General features: G+C 34.6%; 1 protein-coding gene across 2 annotated transcripts in view; it reads right to left on the bottom strand.

The window, feature by feature from the left end:
• The window catches only part of LOC115217695 (ryanodine receptor), a 323,697-nt gene that overhangs the window by 251,006 nt on the left and 57,065 nt on the right, over window positions 1-15,626 (bottom strand). For both annotated transcript variants that reach the window (XM_036507726.1, XM_036507727.1), the window contains exon 2: window positions 13,125-13,250. In XM_036507726.1, coding sequence (XP_036363619.1) covers window positions 13,125-13,250 — 126 coding nt within the window. The remainder of the gene's footprint in view (window positions 1-13,124; window positions 13,251-15,626) is intronic.

Genomic DNA, 15,626 nt, shown 5'->3' with positions numbered 1-15,626 from the left:
GCCATGTATACATATATTTGCATATATATGTAAATATATATATATACATTTACATATATATATACATGTATATATATGTATATATACATGTATATACATATACATAGATATATACATATAGGTATATATAAATATGTATATATACATGTATATATATATGCAAATATATATGTATATGCATATATATATATATACATACATACATGCATACATGCATACATACATACATGCATACATACATACATAATACATACATACATACATACATACAGATATACACACAACAGGCTTCTTTCAGTTTCTGTCTACCAAATCCTCTCAGAAGGCTTTGGTCAGCCCAAAGCTATAGCGAAAAACACTTGCCCCTGGTGCTACACAGTGGGACTGAACCCAGAACTATGTAGTTGTGAAACAAATTCCTTACCACACAACCATGCCAGGTAAGTAATTTGATACGAGAGTGAGTTCTGGGACTAAAATGATTTGGGTAATGGTTAGAATCATTCAGGCCATTCTTGAATACACACTCCGTGATATTTTTACATTAAAGACACTACACACTATGCTACACGTATAAATATTTACTATAAAAATGAAATAACATAAAATAGCTTTTGTTTTTAGTTTCTTTTAAACAGTTTTAGTTTTTTTTTTTTAGCTATTATTGCGAATAAATACAATATTGTTGCTAGGATTACTTTCGTTTAAAGCAAAGTAATACCCCAGCTGGTAACAGTGAGACATAATTTATAATTTATATATTGATATTGGTGGTAGTGATGATAATATACAGCTCATAAGGCTGCTGAGAGCAGTAGTAGTACCATTGCTGCTGCTGCTGCTGCTACAGTTGCTGCTGTTGCTGCTGATAATCATGTATAACCCTTCCCTTTGTTGTTTCTGGAAAGTTTCCAGTATATCAGCTTGATGTTGCTATTCCTAATTTGGCCAAGCATCTGTGATGAGTATCTAGTTAGGCTTGTATCTAATATCAGATGTTAAAAATAGTACCATGACTAGCTACAAAAAATACCTCAGCAAGATTAGTGAGAGAGAGAGAGAGAGAGAGAGAGAGAAATTAAGATGTGTAGGACTCTTCTGTTCAAAGAAACAGCACCTGTGTTTAGTAAATAAAATGTAATGACAACCAATTACTAGAAAAATGTTAACAATGATTTATTAAACCTTCTTATATATATATATATATATATATATATATATATATAAATATATATAATATATATATATAAATATATATATGTGTGTTATATATATATATATATATATATATATATGTATATATATATATATGTATATATATATGCATATATATGTATATATGTATGTATATAAATATATATATATATATATATATACATACATATGTATGTATGTATGTATTTATGTATGCATGTTTGTAGTATGCATGTATGTTTGTATATATATATATATATATATATTAGAATTGCATCGTTTAACTATTTTTTTTAAAAACAGAAGTTTGTAATTAAAAAGTTATTTGTTAAGAGGCAACAATAATTCTCGTGTTTATTTGTTATTTTAAAAGATTGGTTAATAACTAGTTTAATAAAAAGAGAGTAAGGCAAAGAATAAGACAACAACCTTATAATGTGGCTGGTGTGAAGGAGAATAAGACTACAATAAAATCAAAGCTAGGTGAGATGTTAAGAGGGTGGGGGAAAAAAATGGTTCTTTGAGAGAAAAGCAAAAAATAATATAGCAAGTGAAGTATAGAGTTACAGCTATATCGGATAAATTTGTGTGTGAAGCGAGTGAGCTGCTGAATACTGGACTGTTGAATAGCTGCATACAAACACATAGGTGATCAGGCAACATTCAACTTCCTGCAGGAATCATAACATTTATCAAAGATTGTTACCATTTGGGAATGTCAGTTATCTTAAAGTAACAGTTTTCTGATTATCGCATAACTTTCAGTTCAGTGAAAATGCTATTGATGTAGTTGTGCTATTGTTGTTAGCAACTTGTACTTACAACTTTACATATAATATTTAGAAAGAAAGAATAAAACTAAATAAAAATAAATAAATAAACAACAAAATTGAAAGTAAGGAAGCCTTTTGCATGGGTAACTTGCCCAACTAGAAATAGCAGCCAAATCTTTTTTTCCATTTACATGCTAACAACTTACAAAAGTGGAAAGAAGCATTAAATAACCTTTTCTACTAAAGGCACAAAGCCTGAAATTTTGGTGGAAGGGGACAAGTCAATTACACTGACCCTGAAAGAATTTAAAGACCAAAGTTGACCTCAGCGAAGCATTAAATAATGTAAATCCTAAATATAATAATAATAATAATAATAATAATAATAATAATAATAATAATAATAATAATAATAATAATAATAATAATAATGTGGCATCTCAAGGCGGTTACAATACCAGTGATCGTAGGAGCACTAGGAATGATCAAGAAGAGAACCGAAAATTATATGAGAATGATCCCTGGCTTACCATCCCTGCAAGAAGTGCAAAAGATTGTCTTAACTGGTACATCACACGTATTGAGAAGAGCATTGTCGATGTGAGAACTGTTGCTGCTCATGTATTTTAATTTAACTTAAAAAAAACAATTTTTTTTAAATGAACGAACTACTGAGTTTGGTTTAATGGCCTACCAATGTATACTATGAGTTTCTTTGCCCTAGGAGTCGGGAAGACACTCGGCAAGAAATGAAAGCAAATTTGAAAGAAGAAAAAAAAAAAGTAATAATAATAATCATAATGAAATTATTGTATACAGTGCTCAGGTGCACCACAACAATACTATATAAAAAAGTAAAAGCAAAACATAAGATTCTGGAACAAGGTATTTATATAGAAGTAGGAAAGTTCAGTTATTGAAAATTTTTTTAAAGATAACTATTTCTGGCAAGCTGGCAAAATCATTAGCATGTTGAGCAAAATCCTTACCAGTTTTCACTGGTATTTACATTTTGAGTTCAAATCCTGCTGAGGTCGACCTTGCCTCTCATCCTTTCAGGACTGATAAAATAAGTATCAGGTGAACATTTGGGTTGATGTAATCAACTTAACCAACCCTGGCCATCCCGAAACTTGCTGGCCTTGTGTCAGAATTTGAAACCAATAAATCAGTTGTGTTATGAAAAATATGTTAGGTTTCTATTAAGAGATCATTTTTTTCTTTATTCAAAGGTAAAAATAACATATACTTTACAAAAAAAATTAATTTACTTCAGGTCTAACTGGTTATTTAATCCATCTTTAATAAAATTATAGTTGTGTTGCTATGAAGTTTACTTTGCAATTATGAGGTTTGGGATTCAGCCCCACTATGCGATACCTTGGACAGTGGCAGTGTTTTCTACTGCCACCCCGGGGCTATAGTTGAAGACATATAGTTTGATGGGACTCTTGCAAGCTGGCAGAGTCATTAACATGTTGAGCAAAATTCTTAGCAGCATTTCACCGGTATTTACATTTTGGGTTCAAATCCTGCTGAGGTCGACTTTGGTGTGGTTTTAAATAGATTGATATCAAAATTTTGCTTCTTGCATTTCAAATACTGGTTTCAAATTTTAGCACAAGGCCAATAATTTCAGGGGTGGGAAGGGTAAGTTGATTACATTGACTCCAGTACTCAACTGGTACTTATTTTATCAACCCCAAAATAATGAAAAGCAAAAGCTGGCCTCGTTGGAATTTGAAGTTGCCATGTAAAAGACATGAAATGCTGCTATGCATTTTATCCCATGTGCTAACGGTTCTGCCAGCTCACCACCTTGTATAAAAGCCTATTATATTGGTTTCAAATTCTGGCACAAGACCAGCAACTTTAGCACATTCATTTTATCAACTCTAAAAGGAAGAAAGGCAAAGTTGACCTCAGCGGAATTTGAACTCAGAATGTAAAAGACAGATGAAATTCTGCAAAGCATTTTGCCCGGTGTACTAATGATTGTGCCAGCACACCACCATTCTGCATTTCAAATATTACTAAAACTTGTGAAGCCTTATTTGAATGATTTTAATGAAGAACAGGCATAGGAGTGGCTGTGTGGTAAGTAGCATGCTTATGAACCACATGGTTCCGGGTTCAGTCCCACTGCGTTGCACCTTGGGCAAGTGTCTTCTACTATAGTCTCGGGCTGACCAAAGCCTTGAGAGTGGATTTGGTAGATGGAAACTGAAAGAAGCTCGTCGTATATGTATATATATATATATATATATATATATGTGTGTGTGTGTGTATGTATGTATGTATGTATGTATGTATGTATGTCTGTATGTATGTATGTGTATGTGTATCTGTGTTTGTCCCCCCAACATCACTTGACATGTTTACGTCCCCAGTAACATTATTGGTTCAGCAAAAGAGACCAATAGAATAAGTACTAGGCTTACAAAGAATAAGTCCTGGAGTCTTATTCCCAATAAAATACTGATTTAGAATTTTGGCACAGTGCCAGCAAGTTTGGTGGGAAGAGGAAAGTTGACTTCATCAATCCCAGTGCCCAGCTGGTACTCATTTTATTGACCCTGAAAGGATGAAAGGCAAAGTCAACCTTGGTGCAATTTGAACTCAGAACATAAAGACAGATGAAATGCCATTAAGCATTTTGCCTGGTGTGCTAATGATTCTGCCAGGTCACTGACTTATTTCTGATGAAGTATTGCAAGTAAGTATTTGATGATCCTCTTACTAACTTCTAACAAAACAGCAATCAACACTTATGAAAATATGTAGGAAATATTTGTTAACGTCACAGCAGAGAATTATGAAGACCTTAATGCTTCTGTGCTTAAGTGTTTTGAACAGCTGGGAATTAATGCGAGTGTCAATTGGGTTAATTTCTTCAGAAACTTAGACTAGAAAGTAAAAGGGCAAGGAAAGGAATAATGTGAGTGAATCAAGACAAGAGTATTATACACTCACACACACATGTATGTGTATGTATATATATACACACACATATTTGGTTTAAATTGTCTTTTTGCATACATCAAAATGATGTGTTATAATACTATTCCACATATACAAAAACTGCCATACCAACAATCCAACAATCCCTATCATCAGCTGCTCCATGGATATCATTATGGTTTCGACACCTGGGCAGTACCATTCAATCCGGTGGTGTCAACAGCACTAAAATAAGTGTTGTTTGGGAACAAACATATCAAAGAAACCACAACTTTCAAAAATATTTACCCTATGTATAATAGTATTGGTATGTATATATGTATGTGTGTATGTAAGTATGTGTGTGTGTATGTGTGTGAGTGCGTGTGCATGTGTGTGTACATGCATGTGTGTTACTGTCTATTTGCCTCAGCTTTGTGCGATAGTTGTTAACGAGTGCCACTGTCAATGTTGAAAACATGTCCAGCTATAGGGAAGTACCATCTTGTGAAACAGGTGAAGGTTGACAACAAGAAGGGTTTCCACCCAATGTTAGTGAATTCCATCTGACCCATGCAAACATGGAAAAGTGTATGCTAAAATGATGATGTGTATATGTATGTTACATAAAATTTCTGTGTTTTTGAAGGCAATCAGTTGGCAGAATCAATAGGGCATCTTATAAATGCCTTCTGATTATTATTCTGACTCTTTGTATCTTGAGTTCAATTCCTATTGAGGTGAACTTTTAACTTTTATCCCTCCAGGGTTGATAAATAAGTACCAGTTAAATACAGGGGGTGATTATTCTCTCATACTTTCTCAGAATCAAGCATACTGCTTTGTGAGAAGATTATGAGGAAGACCACTCATAGAGTCTCTTATTTTGAAAAGTAGAGGATTGCATATGGGGTAACTGGTGACCTCTTACTAGTTTGCATGTTATGAAAACCAGCCAAAGAAATCAAAAATGGTTGGCATGGATGGATTAATGTAATGAAATGGTCAAACAAAAGATCGAATGCAACCCAGGACATTACTGTTTTGAGTCCCACTATTCTGAGGCATATAAGTGATGAAGATCACAACATTACCCCTGGATGGGGTGCCAGTACATAGCAAGGTTTCTCATTTACAGCTGAGTGGACTGGAGTGACATGAAAATGAGATGTTTTGTTCAAAAAGAAAACACACCACCTGATCCAAGAATTGAAGCTATGATCTTGCAATCGTGTGTTCAATAATACTGCAGCCATTAGGTCATGTGCAATTGGAATGGTATGGTTATAAAAAAGAAAAGAAGAAAAATTCCAGGAGGCGCATAGGCACAGGAATGGCTGTGTGGTAAGCAACTTGCTTACCAGCCACATAGTTCTGGGTTCATTTCCACTGCATGCCACCTTGGGCAAGTGTCTTCTACTATAGCCTGAGGTTGACCAAAGCCTTGTGAGTGGATTTGATAGACAGAAACTGTAAGAATGTATGTGTGTGTATATGTTTGTGTGTCTTTGTTTGTCCCCCAACATCGCTTGACAACTGATGCTGGTGTGTTTACGTCCCTGTAACTTAGCGGTTTGGCAAAAGAGAACAATAAAATAAGTACTAGGCTTCCAAAGAATAAGTCCTGGGGGTCAATTTGCTCGAGTAAAGGTGGTGCTCCAGCATGGCCACAGTCAAATGACTGAAATAAGTAAAAGAGTACATGATTCATAAACTTTGGCAAACTTCTCAAATACTGAACTTATATTTGGAATCTCAGGCTGTAAGTAGTCTATCAGCCATTACTGATAAAGATTAAAAACTGTTTACTGTAAGAACTATCATCTTAAGCCATGTCATCCACTATTACTGTTGCTGTTGTTGTTATTATTATTATTAAGGTGGTGAGCTGGCAGAATTGTTAGCACACTGGGCAAAATGCTTAGCAGCATTTCATATGAATTTATGTTCTGAATTCAAATTCTGCCAAGGTTGACTTTCCATCTCTTCCTTTCGGGGTCGATAAAATAAGTACCAGAACACTGGGGGTTGATATAATTGATTCATCTCCTTCCCCAAAATTGCTGCCCTTGAGGCAAAATTTGAAACCATTATCATCGTCATCATTATTATTATTATTATTATTATTATTATTATTATGTTATTATTAAGGTGGTGAGCTGGCAGAATCACTAGTGTGCTGGACGAAATGCTTAGCAGTGCATCGCCCACAGCTACATTCTGAGTTCAAATTCTGCTGAGGTCGACTTTGCCTTTCATCCTTTCAGGGTTGATAAATTAAGTACCAGTGAAACACTGGGGTCGATGTAATCAACTACTCTCCTCCCTGCAAATATGGATCCTTGTGCCTCCAGTAGAAAGGATTATTATTACCTCTGCCTTAGCGAAGGCAGTGGTATTATTTCAGTCGTGTTTGTTTGTCCATGGACAAGATACTTCAAGAACTGCTGGATGGATTTGGATGAAACTTTCAGGGATGTTTGGCCTCATGACTGGCATGAACTGATTAGATTTTGGAATCGATCTGTTACCAGACAAGGATTCTGAAATATTTTTCCATTTTTTTTACTTAATTCTTGAGAGCGGTCAGGTTCATTTTTAGTATTCTCGTCTGTGAGAGCAGTCGAGTTTATTTCAGATATTCTCATTTTAAAAATCATCTCTGGCTAATCATTTAGAGGACGTTAGTGTTGCCTTGGAAAGGTTTGCGCTCGCTGAGTGCTCTTGGTATAATTATTATTATTATTATTATTTTTAATGTGACAAGCTAATAGAATTGTCTGCATGCCTGGCAAAATGCTTAGTGATATTTCATTCATCTTTACATTCTGAGTTCAAATTCTACCGAGGTCGACTTTGCCTTTCATCCTTTCAGGGTCAATGAAATAAGTTCCAGTTATGCACTGGGGTCAATGTAATCAATTTATCCCCCCACCAAAATCTCAGGCCTTGTGCTTATAGTGGAAATGGATATTATTAAGGTGGTGAGCTGGCAGAGTTGTTAGAATTCTAAACAGAGTGCTTAGTGGCATTCCATCTGTCTCCATGTTCTGAGTTCAAATTCCACTGAGGTTGACTTTACATTTCATCCTTTCAAGGTCAATAAAATAAGTACCAGTTGAGTACTGGGGTTGATCTAATTGATTTAGCCCTTCCCCCAAAACTGTTGGCCTTGTGTCAAAATTTGAAATTATTATTATTATCTATCTATCTATTCATATATGTATGTGTGTGTGTATTTTATATATATATATAATATATATATATATATATATATATATATATATAATATATATATATATATATATATATATATATATATGTATATATATATGATTATTGATTTTTCTTCCAGTTGGTAGAGACACCTTAAGTGTTCGATACCATTCTAAATATCTTTATCAATAAAGCTGTAATCTTGAGGCCCATGTCTTTGCTGACCATAATATTAATTACCACACATGGTTATTACTCAGCTCCAGGTGACAACAAGAATATAGACAAGTCTTAGTATGGATAATATCATCCTTAGAAGATATTACTAACAGAATATGAAGCTCAAAGATTCAATAAATATATTACTGATAATATTAGAGTACTGGTTGTAGTGTTTGAACAACTCATTTAGATATCTCTGGACATAGATCCTATTTTGTATATGGAGAGAATGAGTTTAATAAGCTAACATATATTATACACACACATCAGAGTTGTGTGACATTAAAAAATTATGTCAGTACATCTATATCATAAGTTGGATGAATGATACCAACTTAGGTATGAAGTGTAGCTTATTTTAGATGAGTGATTGCTATGCTACTTCATACTTTGAAGAACATGCTTATGTCACACAAGAGCAAGAGATAATTACAAAGTATCTCGTAAATAGCAAGCAAGAAGAGGCATCGTAAGAACTATTTTACCATAATTAATGTTGGTTATTTTAGACCAGTCATAGTAACCTACATTCATAACAGATACTCCAAGATATCAACAAGATATTTACAACTTCCCATAAAGCTGGATGTTATAGCAAAGATTGCATTGATGAAAAGATTCAAGAAGGGCAATGAACCTGAATGTACCATATTTTTGTCCTTTTATTTGTTTCAGTAAAAGGACCATACTGTGACCATATTGGGGCTGTAACTTGAAGAATCTTAGTTGAACAAATGAACCCCAATACTTGGTACTTACTTTATCAGTCTATTTTGCTGAACTGTTAAGTTATGTGGATGTAAACAAACTAACACCAGTTGTCAAGCAGTGGTAAGTGACAAACAAAGACACAAAGTCAGTCACATACACACACACATATACATACATATATGACTGGCTTTTTTCAGTTTCTATCTACCAAATCCACTCACAAGGCTTTGGTTGGCCTGAGGCATTAGTTGAAAACACTTGCCCAAGATGCCATGGACTGAGACTGAAACCGAAACCATGTGGTTGGAAAGCAAACTTCTTACCACATAGCCACGTTTGCACCCTGCACCATCATTAACAAGAAATATTGTTACATTCCCATCACTAGAAGATGGTAGAGTTCGCTCCCCTGCTTACAATATATATTGGGTGCAGATTGCATCAAATAACCAGCTAGAAGAGGCATCTTCTTGGAGTTAAAAATGGTAGTAACGTCAGTTCCAATAGAACAGCTATATAGTTACTGCTTTCATCTCTTATAAAGATTTTCTAAACATCATTATAGCTTTGAATTAAAACTTTCATCAAATACAAGAATAAAATGCTAAAATGTTGCCTTTTAGTAGAGAAAACTTTAATATGGTGGAGCCAGTTATTGAACCATTCAGAATTATTGACCAAAGTTAAGTTAGTCTATTCATAAGTTGATATTATTATCGTAGACAACCAAATTCCACTCTAGTCTCTATATAGTAACTATTCTACCATCACCAATTCATTCACATTCATCTCTACTGCCGGGAAAGTCATGAGGAGAAAATAGTTTAGTTTCTTGTACATTATACAAGTATGATGGAATTGGCTTAGTGGTTAGGGTGTCAGCATCATGATCGTAAGATTGTGGTTTCAATTCCTGGACTGGGCAACGCGTTGTGTTCTTGAGCAAAACACTTCATTTCACGTTGCTCCAGTCCACTCAGCTGGCAAAAGTGAGTAACGCTGCGATGGACTGGCGTCCCATCCAGCTGGGGAGCACATACGCCATAGAAACCAGGAAACTGGGACCATGAACCTTAAAGGCTTTTAAAAGGGCGCATTATAATTCTTCAACAGAGATGAATACTTAAATGGCTCAATTATTTAAATTTTATCTAAAATCATTTAAAAACAGAATATCTATGGGTTATAACACTCCCATATATTATTGTTATACTTTAATCTTTAACTTGTTCTGGTTATTGGAGTGCCTTGAAAGGTTTAGTCAAAGAAAGACTCCAGTGCTCATTTTTAAAGTTTGGTACTTATTCTATCTATTTCTTTTGTTAAACTGCTAGATTACAAGGATGTAAATAAACCAACAGCAATTGTCAAGCTGTGGAGAAGGGAACAAACACAAATATCGCTAGCCACTACATACATTTTTTTCTCTCCTTGTTTCTTTCTGTGTTCCTTTCTGTGGAAGAGCGTAGACTCAAAACGTTAAAGACTTTTTCAATTCCCGAGCGTTATACTAATACAGTTGTTTGTTTTCTACACCACCTGTCTTCATCTTTTGTTTTTTTCATGAATTCTCCATATATATATATATATATATATATATTGTTCTAGAAAAGCATAAATCTGAATAAGTACACTATAAGAAGTAGAGCAGTATATATTTCTTCCTGGTGAAGGCTAGTTTATGTGGTTACTCTCGGTTTCCCATCTATAAAGGGTTTAACTTTATGGTGTATCTTAAGACCCTCAAGAATTGTTGGCCTATGACCTCTTCTTAAAGAGATCATAGGCCAACAGGTCTTTGGTTTTGACAATATGCCATAAAGTTAAACCCTTTATGGACGGGAAACCCAAGGTAATCCTATAAACCAGCCTTCACCAGGAATATATATATATATATCAATTTAGCTGCTATTTCTGGAGTGAAGCAAACACAGAGGTTCCTCTTGACAATTTGGTAGATAGTTGTATAGCGATTTTGAGGTGAAAGTATTGTGCAAAATTAAGAAACTAACTGTAGGAATATGGTTTAGATTTTGGACAACTGTTGCAACATTTAAATTTTTTCAATAGATTAAAACATCAAACAATATAAAAATAAACATAATAATAATAATAATAACAATAATAATAATAATAACAATAATAATAATAATAATATAATAATAATAATAATAATAATAATAATAATAATAATAATTATTATAATAATAATAATAATAATAATAGTAATAATAATGGTTTCAAATTTTGCCCCAGTGTTCAAATGGTACTTATTTTAATGATACTGAAATAATGAAAGGTAAAGTCGACCTCGGTGGAATTTGAACTCAAAACATATATACATACTTACACACACACACACACACACACACACACACACACACACACATATACATATATATATGTGTGTATATCTAAAATATAAAAAGGAAAATGTACAGAAATTTTGTGATGGGAAAATACATACAAGATCTGACCAATAAGTATCTGGACTGTTGCCATAGTAAAGAAGCTAAAGTACACAGAGTAAAGCCACTTGAAAAAGACTGACCTACTGACCTTGAACCCTGTTGTGTATTTGCACTAAGTTTTAACATTCTAGCTCACTTCAGCTGTTTACAGCAGAGCTTGGAAAGAAGGTGTGATTGTCACATTGACTATGACAGAAGAAGTTGTCATGGTGACACATACTCAGAGGCCTATGCAAAGTTGCAGAAAGTGTATGGAGAGGAGTGTATGAGCTGCACACAAGTGTATGAGTGGTTTACATGTTTCCAAGATGGCTGAAAAATGTTGATATTAACAAACATTCTGGGAGACCCGCAACCTGCAGAACTGAGAAAAACATTGTAGATCTGCATCCTGCTGTGAGGGGAAATCAGCAAATCACCATCTGTGAGTTATCAGAGGATGTGCAGATTAGTTACAGTTCAGTTCAGTCCATTGTTACTGAAGAATTGGGTATGAGACACGTGTCTGCCAAATTTGTGTCAGAACTGCTTTCAGCTGACCAAAAAGGCACTCTGGTTTCAGTTGCACAAGATTTCCTTGATTGTGTTGAGAACAATGAAAACTTTTTAAAAACTTTGTGTAGGCCTCTGAGCAGGTATCATCAAACTTTTGGCAAAATTTGATGCAGATTTTCTGCTCAACTTTCTCTGTCATGGTCAATATGAAGCTCACATGCTACACACCTTCCTTCCATGCACTGCTGTAAGCAACAGAAGTGAGCTAGAATGTTAAAATCTAGTGCACAGGCACAGCAGAGTTTAAAGTCAATCTCTGCCAAGCAACTTTCACTCTGTGTGCTTTAGCTTTGTTATAGCAACACTCCAAATACTTATTGATCAGATCACGTATATATATATATATATATATATATATATATATATATATATATATATATATTATGAAATAAAATATTTACATAGTTGACTGGTTTCATTTATGCTAATGCTAATCATGACTAAGTGGTTAGTGATAATGTTCCTACTACTAACATGGAATGAAAACTTATGATAGCTTGAAATTATAACATTATCATTAACAACTTAGTCACGATTAACACAAGTGAAACTGGTTGACTATGTAAATATTTTATTTCCTAAAAATTTGTTTATTTTCCAACATAAATCTTCTGTGCATTTTCCTTCTTTCTATAGTTTTACTCCACTTCACCACATGGAATTTCTCTCTCTCTCTCTCTCTCTCTCTCTCTATATATATATATATATATATATATATATATATATATAAATTGTGATAAACATTTGATGTAAAATGAAATGTCAATAACAGCTGAGTCCTCTCTCTTATTGTAGACATTTAGTTCAGATCCCCAGTCTGAATATAACTTGATATCTTGGTGAGCTGCTTCCCACAGCAGTAACCATGTGTTGGGGTTTCTTCCTTCTTTCTCTCTTTCCTTCCATCCATCCATCCATCCATTCATCCTTCCTTCCTTCCTTTCCCCTCCCTTTTATTCATTCCTTTTTCCCTTCCTTCTGTCTTTCCCCAACAATGTTAAAGACCTTGAAAAATAAGGTTAAAAACATCAGGTTTGCATACCTTATTGGAAATATTGATGAGGGAACAAATTCGGTTTCCAAAACCTTCAGCAGCCAGACAATATCTCTCACCACTATCATTTTCTCTTGCTGTGGATGCTAAACAACTGAGACAAACAATGTCTTCCTGTTGAAAAAAAGAAACAAAAATATAAAAATTAGAAATTTATACACTCAGAGAGGAAGATTTTGTTTTGGCGAAGGGTAAATGGATAAAAGGAACAAAAAAATGATTGTGAAACAGAAGAAAAGAAATTTAGCAGCTGGTACACCTATCCTTGTTTACTCCTGATTCATTCACCACTTATCTAGAATAACATGGTACAGCACACTGTGAACCGTGTAGTGTTTATTATGGATTGTTCTGTGATAATGTGGGTCGGTGATCAATCAGAGATTTTGCTTGGACTGTAAAAACACTCTCCAGTAACCATCCACAACACTCAGGACAACTTGAGGGTTTCAGGATGACAACCCATTTTCCTATCATCATCATCATCATCATTCAGTGCCTACTTTCTATACTGGCGTGGATTGGATGGTTTTGACAAGAGCTGACAAGACAAGCTCTATTGTTTATTTTGACATGGTTTCTATGAATGGATGCCCCAGGGGGTGGGCCCAGTGGAGGGGGGAGACTGAGGGGCACGTGCCCCCCTCAAGAAAAGAAATGCACCCTTCTGAATAATGTTATTACGCCCTTTTCTCCAGGAACTGTATTCCCTGCCAACCTTGTGCCCTTCTTTCGAAAAATTCCTGTGACTGTACCTGTGCCCTTCCTAATGTCAACCACTTTATAGAGTGTACTGGATGCTTTTGTGTGGTACCAACGCCATAATGGTCACCAAGTACCTTGTATGACAAAACAGAGTCTCCTCATCTTGGTGGTGATGGAGGAATAGCATTGAGAGAAGTGGCTTTGCAGGATAGTGATAGGTGTCTTGCTGTAGAAGAGATACAAGGATGCCCCAGCTGGAGGAGAAGGGAGAGACGGAGTCATTTATCACTGATCCATTTAACATGGTACTTTTCTTTGGTTTTTGGAACAAAACACCCATGATAAACGAGGCTAAATGCATCATTAACCTTTTAGCAGTTAGATTACTCTGCCAATTGTCATGCTTATTTACTGTTTTGAATTAATGTTCCACTATCTCATAACTCCAAGATTTCAGTGATGTGACTATTTTTTTTTTTTTTAGAATGACATTGTAATCTAGGTATGAGAGGTCAGCTTTGGCCAGTTTGAACATGTTTGGGCCAGATATAGCCAGTTAAATGCTAAAGGGTTAGGGGACATTAGAAAGCAGTATCAAACGTTGGTAAGAAACTCTCAATAGAACTGAACAACAGATCTTCAGAAAAGAAACCCCACCCATGCTCAGGTAAGTGTTTTTGCCCTTCAAAATCGAAGAAATAAAAAGAAAAACGGTCTTGTTAAATACTTGCTATTCTTTAACCTTTCGTGTTAATATTAGATTCTAATTTCTTGTTAAAGATTTATTTCAATTAACCAACCTAACTAAATATAAATAACATGCTTATTTCAAGACAAGTTAATAGCTGAATTGGTAAAAAGCATCCAGCTGTAAAACATCTAATCCAGTATTTTATGTAAATGTACCAATGTACTTGGTTTTTGTATTGCAAGATTCTTGATGTCAATCTGCTTTATACTGAACATGACAACCACAGAAATATGTCAACATTCTCTTTCATTAGGTCTCTGGCCCACCAGCTGTGAACAAGCATAGCAATATCTATTTCTAACTGACTTCTTACCAGAATATGCTTTCTTCATTACACCCCCACAAAGAAAAAAAATAAACACATAAAAACACACACACAAAAAAACAAAAACAAATAAATGAAACCTGTAGTAACCTGAGAATACTTAGAACTGTGTTGAATCTCTCTTAAATCTAGTATCTTCCAATTTGATGTGGAGTATAGATTACTGCATATGAGATACATAACATTCTAAGTTGAAATATCTTTTGGAAAATATACTGGAGACAAATACAAATATGCTAACTTTAAAAATGTGTTCGTTTATCTTTTACTTGTTTTGGTCATTAGACCACGGCCATGCTGGTGCACAGCCTTGAAAAACACTTTTTGTCAAATGAATCTGCCTCAGTACTTATTTTTATCTTTTTTAAGGCTGCTGCTTATTCTATTGTTCTCTTATGCTGAACAGCTAAGTTACCTGGACATAAACACACCAATACCTCTTGTCAACTAGTAGTTAGGGACAAATACAGACACAAAGACACATACACACACACACACACACACACACACACACATACACAATGGTCTTCTTTCAGTTTCCATCTGCCAAATCCACTCACAAGGCTTTGGTTGGCCTGGAGTTATAGTAGAAAACACTTGCCCAAGGTGCCAGTGGGATTGAACCTAGAACCATGTGGTTGGGAAACCTGTAATCTTTTGCTAACAGAGATCTCTTTTTTTTTTTTAATGTGTTAAAATATAAACTATA

This window comes from Octopus sinensis, linkage group LG11 (genome assembly GCF_006345805.1).
Source record: "Octopus sinensis linkage group LG11, ASM634580v1, whole genome shotgun sequence".
Classification (NCBI taxonomy): Eukaryota; Metazoa; Mollusca; class Cephalopoda; order Octopoda; family Octopodidae; genus Octopus; species Octopus sinensis.
The sequence above is the reverse complement of the archived record's forward strand: the minus strand, read 5'-3'. Positions and strand labels throughout refer to the sequence as shown.